Source organism: Osmia lignaria, chromosome 5 (genome assembly GCF_051020975.1).
Source record: "Osmia lignaria lignaria isolate PbOS001 chromosome 5, iyOsmLign1, whole genome shotgun sequence".
Lineage (NCBI taxonomy): Eukaryota > Metazoa > Arthropoda > Insecta > Hymenoptera > Megachilidae > Osmia > Osmia lignaria.
Window position 1 is genome coordinate 5,564,951 of NC_135036.1, and position 17,263 is coordinate 5,582,213.

The 17,263-nt window shown below is 35.0% G+C and overlaps 2 protein-coding genes across 7 annotated transcripts in view; one reads left to right on the plus strand and one right to left on the minus strand.

Moving 5' to 3' along the window:
* LOC117607821 (octopamine receptor beta-2R) overlaps window positions 1-17,263 on the minus strand; it is a 142,749-nt gene that overhangs the window by 62,247 nt on the left and 63,239 nt on the right. For 3 of the 6 annotated variants that reach the window (XM_034331952.2, XM_034331951.2, XM_034331949.2), the window contains exon 1: window positions 300-818. The exons of 1 other annotated variant lie outside the window; for it this stretch is intronic. The gene's annotated coding sequence lies outside the window, so the exon portion shown is untranslated. Of the gene's footprint in view, window positions 1-299; window positions 823-17,263 lie in introns of those variants that run through there. 2 more of the 6 variants (XM_034331953.2, XM_076688240.1) reach the window with 2 other exon arrangements.
* On the plus strand, window positions 12,031-16,955 carry LOC117607820 (facilitated trehalose transporter Tret1). The gene is made up of 6 exons (XM_034331948.2): window positions 12,031-12,247; window positions 12,976-13,226; window positions 13,325-13,527; window positions 14,241-14,439; window positions 14,612-14,900; window positions 15,823-16,955. The coding sequence occupies exons 1-6, from the start codon at window positions 12,175-12,177 to the stop codon at window positions 16,218-16,220; spliced, it is 1,413 nt and encodes a 470-aa protein (XP_034187839.2). The 5' UTR covers window positions 12,031-12,174; the 3' UTR covers window positions 16,221-16,955.

The window sequence follows — 17,263 nt, forward strand, 5'->3', positions numbered from 1 at the left end:
CATCTAACTATACACGACAAAACATTTTCTATTTTCTTAATCAATTAGTGAAAATTTTCTTTCATTTAGACTCTCTCCAGGGTCCGCTGTCTTGAGGCTCTCTCCATGGTCCGCCGTTAATAAACATTTTAAAAAACATTTCAATCAAAAAGGTGGGAATTAAAGAGATAGCAATATAACGGGTGGATACGAAATATGCATCCCACCCCTTTAAAATTAATACACTACTTTTTATAAATATATAAAGCTCGATTAAACAAATTTAAACCTCACAGTAAATTCTTAAATAATTTCCTTACCAAGCGATCCACGGATGAAACCCAGCCACAGGCTTCACTTTTTCCACACTATACTTCACACGCGTGTTCCCTCGCCATTCACGACCAGCGTCGTTACGCAGCGCGTCTCGACGCTGCCCACCTATCGACTAGGACCACCGAGTACACTGGACGCCTCATCTCCACACCACACGACACTTATTAAGAAACTGTTATTCCAAGAGCAATTATCCTTCAATCGATGCACTCGTTTATTTCCGACACCACGGGATCCACGCGTTCCCCAAACGGCATGGATATTGTTGACGTTTCGGTGTTCACCAAAATGGGCTTGAAAACACACGCAACGAGAAAATACACTGGTTCTATTTTATTAACGTGGACACTGGTTTCGTTATCTTCTTTCGTATGATACCTCAGGGATGATCACTGTCGTCAAAGGACAACGTTTCAAGTAGAAGAAACACACGCGTGATTGACACTGCTCCCAGCATGGCGAGTGAGCCGCGACTGAACCGACTCGGGATACGTCGGGTTTGAATGAGCGTGGCTGCGCGACGAAGACGGACGAAGACGAACGAAGTAGGGCGAGTAAGATGAGCGACGACGGCCGGGGTGGGGGTAGGTGAACGTGCGAGAGAGAGAGAGAGAGAGGGAAACCTCATTGGGGTTGAAAAAAAGTACTTATTTAAAAATTTATTCAAGAAAAACGACTTCATAAATTGAACTGCTTCTTTTTTTAGTAGGAAAAGGATGTGTCGTAGAATATTCTGAAGGATTGTTTGATTCTGTGTAAACTCATTTCGAGGGTAAATTAATTTTTATACATGAATGCACTCCGAATGCACCTGAATGCATTTGCACTATACGCGGGTGTTGTCTGATATGGGTCCCATGCATATTAGAGTGCCATATAACAATAAATGACGTACACAATCATACACGCAAAAAAAAATTTTATTCAATTATACAAATACCAAAGGCCAATTATACAATAATAATTAATAATTAATAATAATAATAATAATAATAGGTTTAGCTTTAGGTTAGGGTTAGGTTTAGGTTTATGGGACCCATATCAGACAATCCCCGAGTCCCATAAACCTCAACCTAACCCTAACCCTAACCTAAACCTATTATTGTTATATGGCACCCCTATACGCATTCAGGTTCCCACTGGAGTCAGATTTGAAAATGAATAGAATTCTATTTTATTAAGACTAATTTGTAAGTGTTAAAAAATTAATAAAATCACTGAGAATAAGTTTCTTTTTTTAATAAATCTGATTATTTTATAATTTCATTTAACGAAGCATAAAGTAAACAGGAAAAAGATGGAAAAGAGAGATATCGTAAAACGTCGAGTAATATTGTGTTGCAATTAAGCAAACATGGGGTAGGTGCAAATAATTAAGGAAAAAAGTAATAATCATCTTGATAATACTACTGGAATATACAACGTATGTGAGAATAACCAACAATGAAACGACATAATGATAAAAATAATAAAGATAAAAGAGAAACCTGCATTAGCTCGAATAAAGAAGAAAAAAAGACAAATAATTAATTTGTAAAAAAGAGAAAAGTTGGGAATAAAGGAAAGAAATATATATCGTTGCAATAAGGATAGAATTAATGAAACTAGCTGCAATGGAAACGGCAAGATAAAGAGGAATTTATTAGGATGGGAAACGCCCTTAACGAGAACGAAAGAAAGGAAATAAATTTGATCGGACCAAAGAGGACGGTAATCTGAAAAGAGTAGGAAAAGAAGGAGACGTGGAATTACCAGGATTTAAAGGTAGTAACAATCCACGTAAGAGAAGAAGTATGGCTAAGAAGAGGAAGTGTGTATTTCAAAAGAAGGATTCGAAATGGTCTACATAAATTAGAAAGAAAGCTGCGAAGGAAAAATTAAAGCACGCAGAGTTAAATGCCTGAGGAGAATAATAAAACTTGGAAGTACGATGTAAAAGAAGCTATAATTTCAGAATGAATGAATTTCCCTTATTGAAGCCAGGAAATTTTCCAAGGAACGATGGAATGAAGCCTTTTGAAATTCGTTTTAGAAGAAGAATAATGAAAATAGGTAATTCGTTATCGAGCGATGGAAATGAAAACAATTCACTCCCCCAAAATACTCTGAATAGATTGAAATGGATAAGAAACGTCGGGTTACGTGGAGAAAGAATTGGAAGGTACTTATTTCAGAAAAACGTTCGATTATCGAGATTCCCATAATAGATGTACTTGTAACGACACTCAATCCCCCATGACGTGCATTATTGTGCGGCTTTACTGAGCTCACCCTGAAAAGCCCACGACATCGATACACATGCATGACTGGAAACCGATCTCACACGGAAACTTTTTAAAGTGACTGGCTCTATTATGGCGAGAGAGAATTATACGATACCAGCTGAGAGTCTGTTCAGAAGTTCTTGCTATCTGTACAGCGTCCATTCTGCTCTAGATTCTACAACACTGAAGCTGATGATAATATGAAAAAGTTTAAATATTTAAAAAAGTTTATAGAAATGGTATTATGAAAAGTATTTGAAAGAAAAATTAAAATAAAAATTCTTTTGAGTTAGAGTCACTTGGGGAGAATCACCCTTGTGGGTATTGTAATATTTATACATGATTTTAGAAAAAATTGATTTGGGAGTTACAGAGTGGATAACTTGCCAAAGTGACAACGAAGGTTACTCTCCCATCGAGATATATTTTTTTCATCGATGGGCATTCGAGTTTACAGGGTAAGTCACCCTCTGGAGATTGACAACCCCAAGGTTATATAGGAAACTGTTAAAGATAAACATGTACTTTAAATTGCAAAGTTGTACTGTTCTTTCTATACAATAATGTGACAAGGATGGTTTTGTTTTTGACGTAACTAGAATTTTCTTCTGGGGTGGGCCAGATCCACAAAATATTAGAATATTAAAATATTAGAATTTTGAACCATTAGAATTTTGGAGCATTAGAATCTTGAAGCATTAGAATGTTGGAGTATTAGAATTTTGAAACATTAGAATTTTGGAGCATTAGAATGTTGAAGCATTAAAATGTTGAAGCATTAGAATTTTGGAGCATTAGAATGTTGAAGCATTAGAATCTTGGAGTATTAGAATATTGGATCATTAGAATTTTTGAATCATTAGAACTAGAGAACATTAGAAATTAGAATGTTGTAGTATTAGAATGTTAGAGCATTAGAATTTTTGAGCATTAGAACGTTGGAGCATTAGAATTCTGGAACATTAAAATGTTGAAGCATTAGAATATTGACGTATTAGAATTATAGAGTATTAGAATTTCAGAATATCAGAATATCAGAATATCAGAATATCAGTATTTTAAAATGGTAAAGGGGTCAGTCCACATTTTTTAAAGGAGGCCCACCTTACGTCGCATCGCTTAAATTTCATAACTAATAAATTCCACACTGCATAATATAAAATTCTTTATCAACAATCGCAATGAATTATCAGACAGAAATATCGAGCGCGTGTCAACGCTGGTTAAATAGATCTCCTATCTACAGATTGTAATTAAGTTTCTCGTAATTACGTTCTCTCGCGAGCTGAATCGCGTCGCGACCGATGCAATTCCCTGTTTCCATTCAACGCGAGCCGAATTAACGACCGGCCCGTCGGCTCTTTTTTATCCTCGATAAACGGCCTCTCCCCCAGATCAACAACGACGACGACGTCGAATTGATAATGGCATCGTCACGCACTGTCCCGTTCCTAGATCAATAAAACGACCGCGGTGCTGTGAATGCAAAACGTTCCATAACCCGTTAGAAATGCTCTTCATTTGGATGCTTTCGCTTAATCGTGACGATTTAGTTAATAACAATCAATATTAGGGGATGTTCATTTATTCACCTCATTTCATAGAACTTTCATTAATTTCTATTAGACAAATATTACTCAAAAATATCATTTTTTCAGCGAACCTTTAACATTTTCCTTAAACACTGACCATTAGAATTAAAGTGATAGCAGAGTTAGGCATTATTTAAAACAATCTTCAGACAGAAATTCCGGCCATACCGAAGACATTGAAGAATAAGAAATAAATTATCATCTCGAATAATTAAAAATTCAATTAGTTATTTAAAAATAACAAGAAAAATCAAATTTTATTTGAAATAAAAAAGAATTTGATTTTATTCGAAGATTTATAAATAAATTTTCATTCGAAAAATAAATTATTTCTGATTTGAAAATATTTGAATCCCCATATATGATGCTCATTATTTAATAAAATAATGCCCAACTCTGATAACGATCCTCCGTTATCACGAAAGGAATCTACACAAATGGTTTGTTATTTGTTAAAATGAAAATCAGCAAAGATCTCGTGATTCTAAACAAGCTTCTTCATCTGTTACCGGACGTAATAGCCAGTCAATCAGAAGTCACGAACGTGTTCATTGTTCGCGAGCCGGGGATGCCTTGGTTGTAACAGTATCGAGGAAAGATAACACGGGCTGCTACTTCTGCGAGTTGGCAATCGGCCGTTGCATCGTGCCAAAACGAGCTTGCGATACGTTCGAGTTTCACCGCGATATATCGATCGGTGTTCCCGTTCGAGGAGCAGACCGTTGTTCCCGCGGATTTCGACGATTTAAGGGTCCCTCGAGTTACGAGGGTGAGTTTAGAAGCGATTCGTTCCACGCTTTACTGCCGGCATTCTTCGAGAATGCGCGAGCATCGTTCAAAGCTCGAATGCTTTTAATTATTGTAACCGCGTTGTTTCAACTCTTGCCACGCCGTCTGGAAATTTAGACGTTAAAATTGCTTAAAATAAACTTTTCCGCCAACGAGATCTACTTTCCTCGTCGAGACATAGTTGGCTGCCAGTTATTGATTCTTTGTGTTTATTTTTCTCTCCTCTCGAAAAAGCCGCAGAAGTACACTTTACGGTCAGTCTATAAATTGTCGTTTTCCGTTCGCACAGTATGAATATTTACGAGGTTGTAGCTTTTTGCTGGCGAAACATTTTCGCCGACCGTGACACGGCAGAACCGAGGCCTATTGACATTAATAAATATCCCTCTGTTGCATGAATTTTTATGACGAGTCGAAAAAAATACATATGGCTTTTAGTCTACTTAAAATAATGAGTGTGGTCATGAAATAAATAATAAAATTTTATTAGAAAATTACGCAACGTTCCCACTTGGAACCGACTCAGAGTCTTCAGTATTGTCTGATTAATTTATTATAGAACATTTGGAATTTAAGTTCCCGATTGGGAACGGAATGCAATAGAGGGATTATGTGATCGTCCTTAAATCGATCTCTGTCGTCGCGAGTCAGTTTAACGAGCGCAATCATGTCTGACCGGATGTAGAAACGAAAAAATAAGGAATTGAAAAAAAAAACCGGTCTCGATTTGCTGACGATGATTATCGTTTTGCATAATCGCGCGTCACGTTCACGAGCAGAAGATATCGGTACTGTGTGACGCTGACGCGTTAATTGCTATCTCGACGAGGAAATGAAGAAAAGAAAAATAAAGCCGTGAGATTCCTGGCGTGCGTCATTGTTCGATCGATGAAATAATTGAAATCGAGAACAATGATGCTGGACATTATTTGTAATTATATTAATAGAGTATTTCTGTGAAAATGAAAAGAAGAAAAATAAGGAAAAGTTTAGAATTTAAATTAATCGTATTTGAATCTAATTAATTCAAATAATGGAGATTCTATTACAAAATTTTAAAAAATTGGATTAGGAGACCCAAATATTGAATGTTATTAATTACAGGAATAGAAATGCTCGAGAAAGTTTAAAAATAGCAGCATGTGTTTGAATTATTAAGTTGGTTTTTATTCTCTCTTACTATCGCATTAATAATTGATGCATCCTGATCCCGACACGCGCGAGATCGATGCACGAGTATTCACAATAGTGATTATTATAAATTATGAGATTATTAAGCCGGTTTATTCTTACCTAAGACCTTTAACATGATTCTGCACTTGCGTGATGCGGAGATTGAGAGTCTATGATTACGTACTGGCTGTCACCTGTTGAGGTTACATTTCTTGGGTTTTTATTACACCATAAGATGGATTATTGCAATATTTTTCAAAATAAAAGAAAATTCTATGGTCCATTGAAATTATATTTTTTTAATAATGAAAATTTTAGAAGAAAAATGTTTTGTTGATTAACCCTTCAACAGTGGAGCTTGGGTCAATCCTGACCCAAACTTACAAAACATACAAGGTTATTATCCTGAAATTAAATGTATAATATAATTTTTTAATGAAAGGGTTTCATATATTGTAAGAATAATTTTTAAAGGAACAGTGTAACATTAAGAAAATAAAGTTAGGGCTCTCTCCATGGTCCGTCATTCATTAAACAATAATGAAGGGTTTATGAAAACATAAACAAATATTAAATGCAAAGATATTTAAATATTCAAATGTGAAAAGAATGTAACAACTTGAAAGCAAAAAAAGATATATTCAGAAGAAGTGAAGGTATATGCATTTCATAATTGCATAGATGCATCGTATAAGACAATGCAGGGTATAAAAGTGCATATCGAGGATGCAGATATAGACGTTGAAATAAGGAATGCAGTAAGCGTAGATATTCTACTGAAAGGTAGATGTGGAGAAATATTAAAATATAAAGAAATGTGGGTACGTGAGAGTGGAGTGTAGAAAGGGTGCATCTACACGTTTAAAATGCAGCTGCAACCACTAAAGTTGAAGATTTATAGAAAGCCGAGAATATGGAAGAATATGAATCGAAACACACGAACGTAGAAACGTGTTGAATTTAAAAATTCATACGAATAATAAGTATCTATGACACACTGAAAATAATAATATCAAATAAAAGAAAATAGAAAAATTAAATGTTGGTTTTAAAATTTTAAAAAATAAACGAAAATAATGAAGGGATTAGAATGATAATCTTTACATAATTTCAGCTATAATTCAAAGATATTTTCCTCGGAAACATAAATTTCTACGAGATCACAGCTGCAAGCAAACTTTGCGTCAGAGGATCGCGTACTTTAAGACGGTCGTTCTCCTAAATTTTCACGAAGAATGTAAATATGCACGAGCAGACGAGGAAAGGACATTCGTTCGCATTCTGAGACTCGGATTGAGAAAGGTCGTCGAGCTTGGAAATTGATAGGAATCCGTGTTGCAACATGAATGAGTCAGAACTTGCAATCTCCTTTCTAACATCATTATTATCTGATAATTCATATTTCTCAAAATATCGAATGTAAAAAAAATGTAACAACTTGAAAGTAAAAAATGGTATATTTAGAGGAAGTGCATAATTGCAAAGATATTGTAATTAAAATATAATTTTGATTATGTAATTACTTTCCATCATACTTTAATTTCCCCTGAAATCGTTGCTCAAAGGTCTCGGTGGAACACGATATCGCAGACCAGAAAATGTTTCATAGGAAGACCACTAGAAAGCTCGTTTTTGGTTCTCCACGAAATTTCAGCTAGGTAACTAGATTAATGGGCATTACGAGATAAAAAAGCTTCAGTCGTTGTGTAATCTACACGAGCGTAGTAACTTGCTTTGATCATCAGGTAGACACACCTGCTACTGAGAGAGGTTAATGAGAAAACCATGTCACTACTGTATTATTCTCGCAAGCTTTTAATAAATTTTATGTATCTCCTCTTGTTAATTGCCGTGATGTATTTTATTTTTCATACAGCCTCTCATGAGATCAGCAAAAAATCCATTGTGACCGAGAAATAATTTCATTTCAACTATTACCCTTTTTTCCTTAAAATTCTCAGAAGACTTTTTTAATCTTTTATATAAAACTAGATAATTTAAATACTCCTCCAGAAATAATACTGATAATATTTCATTCAATGTGCAATCGGGATAGAAAGGTAAGATCTTCACAGAAGTTAATTGATGTGATTTTTCTAACAGTTGCAGTAATAATAATTAATAGGACAAGTGGTTAAACGACGCGGTAAAGGTTAACCGCAACGGTTAATTTATATTGGCTGTGTTAAAGAATGTAGGATCTCGTAATGCAATTGTTGTGTCCGAGAACGACGTGATTTATTACTTCGCCGATTACTGTGGAGTAATTTATTAATTGACTTACGTAACTATCGCGTGATTTATGGCACGGTTGGTCGTTTTAAAACTTACTACTTAGAGTAACTATTGTATGACGTATCCGGTTGAATCGAATCAATAACAGCGGTTAGGAGTTTGGGGATACCCGGAAAATTCGGGTACCCGAGTTTCGGGTTGAATCGGATAATGATCGGGTTGGATCGAGTCGGATCGGGTGCTGATTGGATCGAGTAGTATCAGGTAATTTTCGGGGCGGGTAATGAGCGGGTAAGATCGGGTAATTTTCAGGTGGAGTCAAATCGGATCAGGTAATTTTCAGGTTGAGTTAATCGAATCGGATCGGGTAATTTTCTAGTTAGGTCGAGTAATTTTTAGATTGATTCCAGTCGACACGGGTACTGATCGAATCGGGTTGGATCGGACCGGGTAATTTTCGGGTCGGGTCGGGTAATTTTCTATTCAGACCGAATAATTTTCTGGTTAATTATGGTTAATTTCCCAGATAATTTTCCAGTTCCGTCGGGTCAGGTGGGACCCCAAAAATTTACTCAGCATTTAAATTCCTTCGAATACCCATAATTTCAGAGCCAAACACGACCCTAAACCCTAAACTCCATTATAATACATCCAATTATACACGATAACGTATAAAAACACTTAGAAAATTAAAAATTTAAGATGACAGAGTACTATTAGGGTAAAATAGGGTACTATGCAGCAGGAACGTCCGAAAATTCCTGCTTTCCTGTTTAACGCGAATTTATGGTCGAGGCACGTGTTTAGGCGGTTTATTGGCGTTTCATGGCATCCAGTAACCTAACCTGCTCCCACCTAACCTGACGTTACAACTTCCTAAATTCCTGAAGTTTTAAGAAAACGAAATAATTTTACAGATAAAATTAAACAAAATTAAAAAATAAACCGTGCTTTTGAACTAATCTTACGCTTTACGTTAAAAATTTGGGACATTACTCTTATTACAAATGGTTATAGTATCGCGTACGTGGAGCAGAAAGATATACGAGTAAACGGAAAATGGAAGATGAGGCATGAAAGGAGAAAGAGGAATAAAAGAAGGAACCGAGGTTCTATAACACGTGGGGAGAAAAGATAAATTTACAGCCGTAAAGGTTAATAAAAAGTTTGTAGAACGAGCGAGATATTTGAAAAGTTTATAGAACAAGCGAAGACGTTTGAAAGAAAAAGTCAAAGGAACATGTTCAACGCCCCATAAATTTAACAAAAAATAGAATTAAATGGGTTCGAATATCTTCAAAAGTACATAAATATAAATTTTGTAATGTTACATATAATAAGTTTGAAGATTAATGAATTACCGGGTCAATTATGACCCAATTTTATGAAATGTATATCAGGTTATTAATCTAAAGTTAAATCTATAGTTTTTAAACAAAAGAATAATTTTGAAAGAAACCGTATAAAATTTAGAAAATAGAAGTAATATGAAATGCAAAATTATATTAAAATTGGGGCTTTCTTCATGGTCCGCAATCCCAGGGTTAAACTTATTATACTTATCTATATTTCGTAGAATTATTAATTTCTGCAATCTTAAAATTCTTTTTATAGAATTTTAATTCATCTAGTATGAAATTTAATTTTCATATAAGCAACACTTAGCTGCGCTTCATTGTCAAAGGGTTAAAGGGTCTTTCTTCTCATCAGGCGTCTTGTGACTCGGTACCATGTGTACAGAAATGGTCTGACATCCGGTATAAAATTGGCTTCTTGCATCGAGAATCTTGAAGTGGCACTGATGCGAAAATTGGTTGTGTCGACACGGCTTTATTTGATGGATCGAAGCTAGAGCAAGATACAACGAAGCTGTTTCTAAGCTGCCGAGCGAAAGTAGCAGAATTTCAAGCGTGTAATTCTCCTTCCTTCGTTAAACTACTAGAACGTTGAACGAAAAAGGAAAATTTTAATGAATAGAAAAAAATCGAAGTATCCAAAATGAAAAATTTCGAAATAGTTCAATTGTTTCCAATTTTAAGTTGAAATTTTGAAGACGAACAATGAAGATTCGAATTAAAATTTCAAATTAACCTCCTACGAACTGTATATTTATGTTAATAAAGGAATGTTATTACAGAATTTTAACAACAGAATCCTGAATTCTAGGTAAGAACTTCCAACAATGAATCAAGTTTCAGATTTGAAATTGTAATTGAAACTTCTGCTGGAAACGGAAAGATAAATTTCTAATTTCATAGAAAAAAAAGAGAGGGTTGAAACTGAATTTTTAATGACTGTCAACGTGCTAAATTACTTCGATAATTTAGAAATGAAAAATATTCGAAGTACATGGTTCAGGTCGTTTGTAACATAAGATTAAATATTGTTGACATCGTTCAACGTTTGCCCGGTTAATTAACAATTTTCCCAGGCACGCTGATTAAAACGCGAAAGAGAAATGGGGGAAGGAGGAGAAAAATCCGATCACGGTCGGCAAAAGTTGTAAAAGTGGCCCGTTGAACAAAACCGAGTGCAATATTTATTAATTGCGGATGGAAGTTTGACGTTGACATGAATTTTAATGAAGTTTCTCGCGCTTATACAGCACGGGGCCGCGATCAATTTCAAAATAAAATTTTAATGAATTCCCAGCGCGTTTGTAAGTGCAGTTAATTTTAATACGATTCCCACGATAAATCCCGTCAGTCGTTGATAACAACAATCGTTACCGAAATGTTTTTTATTCCCGAGCAAAACCTACCGTATCGCGGAATCGTTATTAAACTAATGAAAACAGGTGAAAACGGCGCTGGGAAACAGGAATTTTAAAAGCATTCGAGGATAAAAAACAGATTCCATTGCAACTTGGGCTGCGAACAATCGGCTAAATAATTGTTGGGAAATATTAATGACGATAGGAACGACGGTGGTTTATTTAAATGAAAATTCGCGATAACGATGTTATTAAACCACGATTGTTTCCTGGAAATGTTTAATGCAGGGATTTTTATTGAATTTTTATGGTCAAAGAAATTTCTATCGATAACAGGAAAAATAACGTAGATGATAATTATTATTGTTATTCTGAAGAATTTTTTATAGATTCAAGTATGAATATAATGCGTTTTTTAACTTTTGGACGGCGGACCAGGGAGAGAGCCCAAAAACGGCGGACCATAAAGAGAGCCACAGTTCTAATTTAATTCTCTTTAGAAATTATTTTTCTCATATATCAAACTCTTTTGTTTAAAAATTATACATTTAACTTGTTACGGTTGACCTATGATCCGTGGTTCAAGAGTTAAATAATAACATATAATTATTTTTCGTAGCTCGAGCACTTTTTGTTCCAAATAGAATTATAATTTATTACATAAAAAACGTATTATATTATATTTACTACTTTATTAGGAAAAGGGTCGATGATTATGTAAAGGTTAATAATTGTGTATTATTACCCTTCCTTGACGAAAATTTGTTAATTAACTGAAGAATTTAATTTCTGAGATATTTCAATAATTTGAACGAAAATTTCTCTTACAATTAGTAGTAATGATTTCAATCTAAAACGAACTTTTGCAACCGATTGTACACGGCCTAGTAAAGTTCTTCAATCGAATGACATAATTGCGGTTTTGTTTTACAAAACAAATGGCAACTACAATCGACTTTACGAGATTACAACTTGATATTGCCACGTCGAGATCGGACCTCACTCGGTCACCATTCGATTTCATCGGTACAACTTGTTTCCTTTTCATCGTCAAAATTATCGAACGAAATTTCATCTTCCGGATTGGAAAACGATGACCTCTACATCAATTAACGACAACGCCATCGAGATCCGGAAGTTGAACCAATATCTTGGAGCCTTCGTTGGTGAGCTAACCCCTACTTCATTCTGTCTATATTTCATTAATTAAACATTCCAAATTCTTTTTACTCGCTTTGTTTACCAATTAAATTCTCTTGCTTAATAAAGAAAAGCTTGTCCCTTTGTTCAAATTAATCTCTACTTCAATCTGTCTATATTTCATTAATTAAATTATTCATTCTTGAAAATATTAAAATTTTCCTTTTTTCCAAATTTCCATCGGTATGATACGTAAGTACCTTTTAATATATATCCTAATATATCTCATTATTTTATTTTTCACTATCGTATCGTTATGTTTATTGTACGTTTATTTGGACATCTCTATGAATACTCTGCCAATGAGACTTTAAATTGCAGAAAATGCAAAATTACAAAATATCTAAAAAATCTAACACAATCTCCCTCAACTTGTGTTTCAAACAGCCCGATATCACAAACCCATGAAAGTTTAAATGAAAGAAAATCTCTTTGAACACGTTTCTCAAACAACCCTTTCTGTGTTCCCAAATTGTGCTCGTTAAAGGAACTCATTGTCAGTAGCCTCTTTGTTCTCTCATTTTCCTCAATTTCCTCGTAGAACAAGCTCTTTCTTCATAAAAAAAAAGCTTCCACTTGTCGAGGTAAATTAGCAGCATGACCAGCAATTAGAGACAACCGAGAAGGATCCAGGACGAGTGCAGGAGGAAGCAAAGGAGAAGGTTGACGTAGGTCTTTCTTCGTAAAATTCCAGCTTCCCTTGGTGGTTTCGCCCTTGGCGCGGCCCTTGGTTGGAATTCCAGCGCTGGTGTGGTGTTCAGGAACCACCTGCACGCCAGCGCAACCGAAATTGGACTGATAGGAGGGATCTTGAACGCTGGTGCCTGTGTCGGAGCGATCCTGGTGCCATTTCTTGTTGGAAAAATTAATAAAACTACCCTGATGTTCTACATGATGCCTGTTTTTGTCGTTGGATGGACCCTCATTTGCATAGCTGGTCATAAAGTATGGAAATATTCCTTCTTTTTTTTATTTTAATCCTAAACTCATTTAAATTGCTCTATCGATGAATATTTGATTAATTTTTGTTGATTTTTTTCCAGGTTATGATGCTCGTAATTGGTCGAATAATCTGTGGAATTTGTGCTGGTGTGTTTTGTGTTCTGACGCCAATTTATGTAGCTGAAATCGCCAGTAAAGAGATCCGAGGACGTCTGCTCGCTATGTTTCAAGTTCTCATTAATTGTGGTGTTATGTATGCTTTCATTGTGGCTCATATAATTGAAGAACACGAAACTATATGGAGGTATAGTGATTTCTTTCTAATAATAAGTTAGAAAGCAATTTTCCATTTTTCAATTTAGTTAACTTGAATTAATTTGAAATCTTGAGTTAAGTGAGTTAAGTTGAGTTTTCTTGAATTAATTCAAAATCTTGAGTCAAGTGAGCCAGGCCTAGTGTTCTTGAGTTAAGTAAATCTAGTTAAGTTTTCTTGAGTTAACTGAAAATCCTGACTTGAATGAGTTAAGTTCAATTTTCTTGAGTTAATTCGAAACTTGAGTTAAGCGAATCAAGTCTAGTCTTCTTGAGTGGAATGATTCAAGTTGAGTTTTTTTGAGTTAACTGAAAATCTTGAGTTAAGTAAGTTAAGCTGAGTTTTCTTGTGTTAATTCAAAGCCTGAGTTAAGTAAGTTGAGTTTTCTTAAATTAATTCAAAGCTTGAGTTAAGTGAGTTAAGTTGAATTTTCTAAAGCTAACTCAAAATCTTGAGTTAAGTAAATTAAATTGATTTTTCTTGAGCAACATAAAATCTAAAAATTTAACTTGAGTTAACTGAAGAAAACACTCCAACAAAAAAGATATTCTCAAATTTAATATCCAAACGACACGCAGAGGGTAGAAATATAAATCCCAAAGCAACATTTTTTCATCTGTCTCAGGTTACTTTACAAATTACCAAAGTTTTCCCTTCGTCACAAGGTTAGAAGTATACGTGTAAATCAATTCTTTCTACTAAAGGTACAGCTCAATTTGCGGAATCGCGTGCCTCTCGATTGTCCCAGTGAAATTGTTACCTGAAACACCCGTCTACCATTTGTCGAGAAACGACGAGATCAATGCAGAAAAATCCTTGAAATGGTATCGCGGTAACACTTACGATGTCCAGCACGAAATCAACGAAACGAAGTGGCTGATTCTGTCGACTCGCTCGAAAATGGTGAAAATAAATTAAAAATTTTCAATAAAAATCAAATACCAAAAACCTACATAATTACTAAATATACTTAACAAAATAAAAATTCCTAATTTTTCAGTTTTTAATTAGCAAATCAATTTTCAAAAGTTTAGTTTAAGATTCCGTGTGCTGAATGGAATTCTTCTAATTACAGATCAGTCTAAAGCTGCTAAGGAATCGTCGCGTTCTACGCTCGATCATGAGCTGTGTAGGTGTGATCATCGGTCAGTATTTGTGCGGGGTCAATATGATGATTTTCTACGCTCTGACGTTGTTCGACACCACGGGTTCCGGTGAACTGACCGGAAGCGAACAGACGTTGGTCGTCGGTGCCGTTCAAATATTGGCATCCCTCTTGGCCACGTTTCTCGTCGATATACTTGGACGTCGAATCCTCCTCACTCTCTCTACAATTCTCATGGGTGTATTCCTGATTCTGTTAGGTAAATCACATTCAAAGTGATCGTTGTAATCGAGAACCATCATGGTTGTTGTCGACAATCTATGAATGTTTACATTTTGTAGAATGCCTTCTTTTTAATCATCACTTTAATTATTAATTTTTCAATTACGATTCAGAATATAAATAGTAATTGATTGGTACGTTTAATAATAAAAACGAGGCTAATATTTTTACATGTTGTAGAATGTCCCTTTTTTTTACAAAATATCATCACTTTAATTAATAATTTTTTAATTACGATTGAGAATATAAATAGTAATTGATTGGTACGTTTAATAATAAAAATGAGGCTAATATTTTTACATTTTGTAGAATGTCACTTTTTTTTACAAAAGATCATCACTTTAATTAATAATTTTTAATTATCATTCAGAATATAAATAGTAATTGATTGGTACGTTTAATAATAAAAACAAGATTCATAATTTAAAAGGAAACTTATGATTAACGTCTGCTAATAAAATTTTCCAAAAACTTTTGGTAATACGCCAGCTAGAAAGTATGAATTATGCTTCTCGAGATATGTTTAGACACGAGTACATGCATATTGTCCGCCCATCCAAAAACAACAAACTATAACAAAAATCGAGGAAAATAGCGAGGTGTAAAATCCCTGAAGACAAATACTTATATTGAAATTTCTAAGAATTCTAAAAAAAAAAATTCAAGCCCAATGCCTTTAATATCTTTAAATGTATGCCTAAAGGATCCTTCGAAACGAAGAAACAAACCTGAAACCCATAAATTACCCCTCGTTTTTCCACCATCCAGCTGTCACCAAAACGCACCATCATCGGTTACCTTCGTCTGGTATACCCTCTTCAAAGATCAGCAAAGCCCCGAAGCAGCGTGATAAAAAAAGAACCAAACCATCGATCATTCGTTGACACTTTTTGTTTCAGGTTGGTTCTTCAGTCTACGAGAGACAGATCCCGAATACGACGACATCTACTACTGGATGTCTCCGACTTGGATCAGTCTCTTCTTCGCCGCTTTCAACTTGGGTTTAGGTCCAATCTCATGGTCTCTCTTAGGCGACACGTTACCAATGGAAGTGAAAACCCCGGTCGCATCCATTGCAGTGGCACTCGGCTGGTCAATCTCGCTGATGGCCACCCTAACCTTCGACGAGATATTTATTTCCCTAGGTGGAACGAAGGTGATGTGGCTATCGGCAGCTATATGTTGGCTCCTCTCATTGTTCTGCGCCATCTTGCTGATGGACACCACTGGAAAGAGCCTGACAGAGGTCCAACGATATCTGGCCACGGAATCCAACAGAGACTCGGAGGAGACCTGACGGTTTCCACTCGACTTCGAAGGATAATCAGAATTCTCTTGATACGACCTGCTGTTCTTTTCTCTACTTTCATCGAAGAATATGATCCGAGCGTTTTCTGAACGTTCGGTCGATCTGTTTTTCTTTTATACCAACCGTGTGTACCTTAAATGTTGATAGTCAACCGAGAAGGTCGACGCTTAGAGACGATGTATTATACTTTGTAGATGTTTGTTTACCGAATGTGTTGTGCAATGTTTACGATAGACTCGTGTCTGGTGTAACGCGATGCTTTTATTGATTGGTGCCCCTAGTCTAGGATTGATCCTTCGTTGAATTTTCTGTAAATAAATTTAACGTTCTTCTGTTAAGCTTTTTATTTTGTAAATATTAACTGATGATAATAAAAAATCAGGAACGTAAACGCTAACCGCTGTGGAAAATGTATAGGATGGCGTAAATAATTGTCTCCACTTTTTTTTTTCTTTTCTATTTTTTCTCCTAACTTCCGGTTCGATTCGCAAACCGTTCAAATTGATAGGACTACACTTCGTTGTTTTAAACGCCGCTGAATCGTAAACCTACCTTGCGAGCAAATATTTGCTTGTTTGCTCGAAATTGCAACGCGTGCATTGTTCGATTTCTCCTCCGAATTCGTTCGACTACGCTTCGCTTCAACTTACACCCGTGTTTTCCCTTCTTTCGAATCAAACGCGAAGATGGGAAATTTTATGAAAAGCGTTATGTAAAAAGTTTATTCAAAGAAAGTACACTAGTGGAATTAATTTTGGTCACTTCAATTTATTCAAATTATTTAATATATAATCATTTATATTTTATATTCTAATCATTGTTTTCTAATTTTAGACCTTTACTTTTAAAATACAATAAAAATTCCAATTTCAACGCATCAGAAGAGGTAGAAAAAAATTTATATTTTGTTGAATATCCTTTCATCCTGTGATTGGTTATTTTTGCAAAAACAAAAATAACATAGTTTAGATCTTTTTTTGAAAAAAGCCAAATTACAGTATCAATTTAGCATAGCAGAATATATATTCACT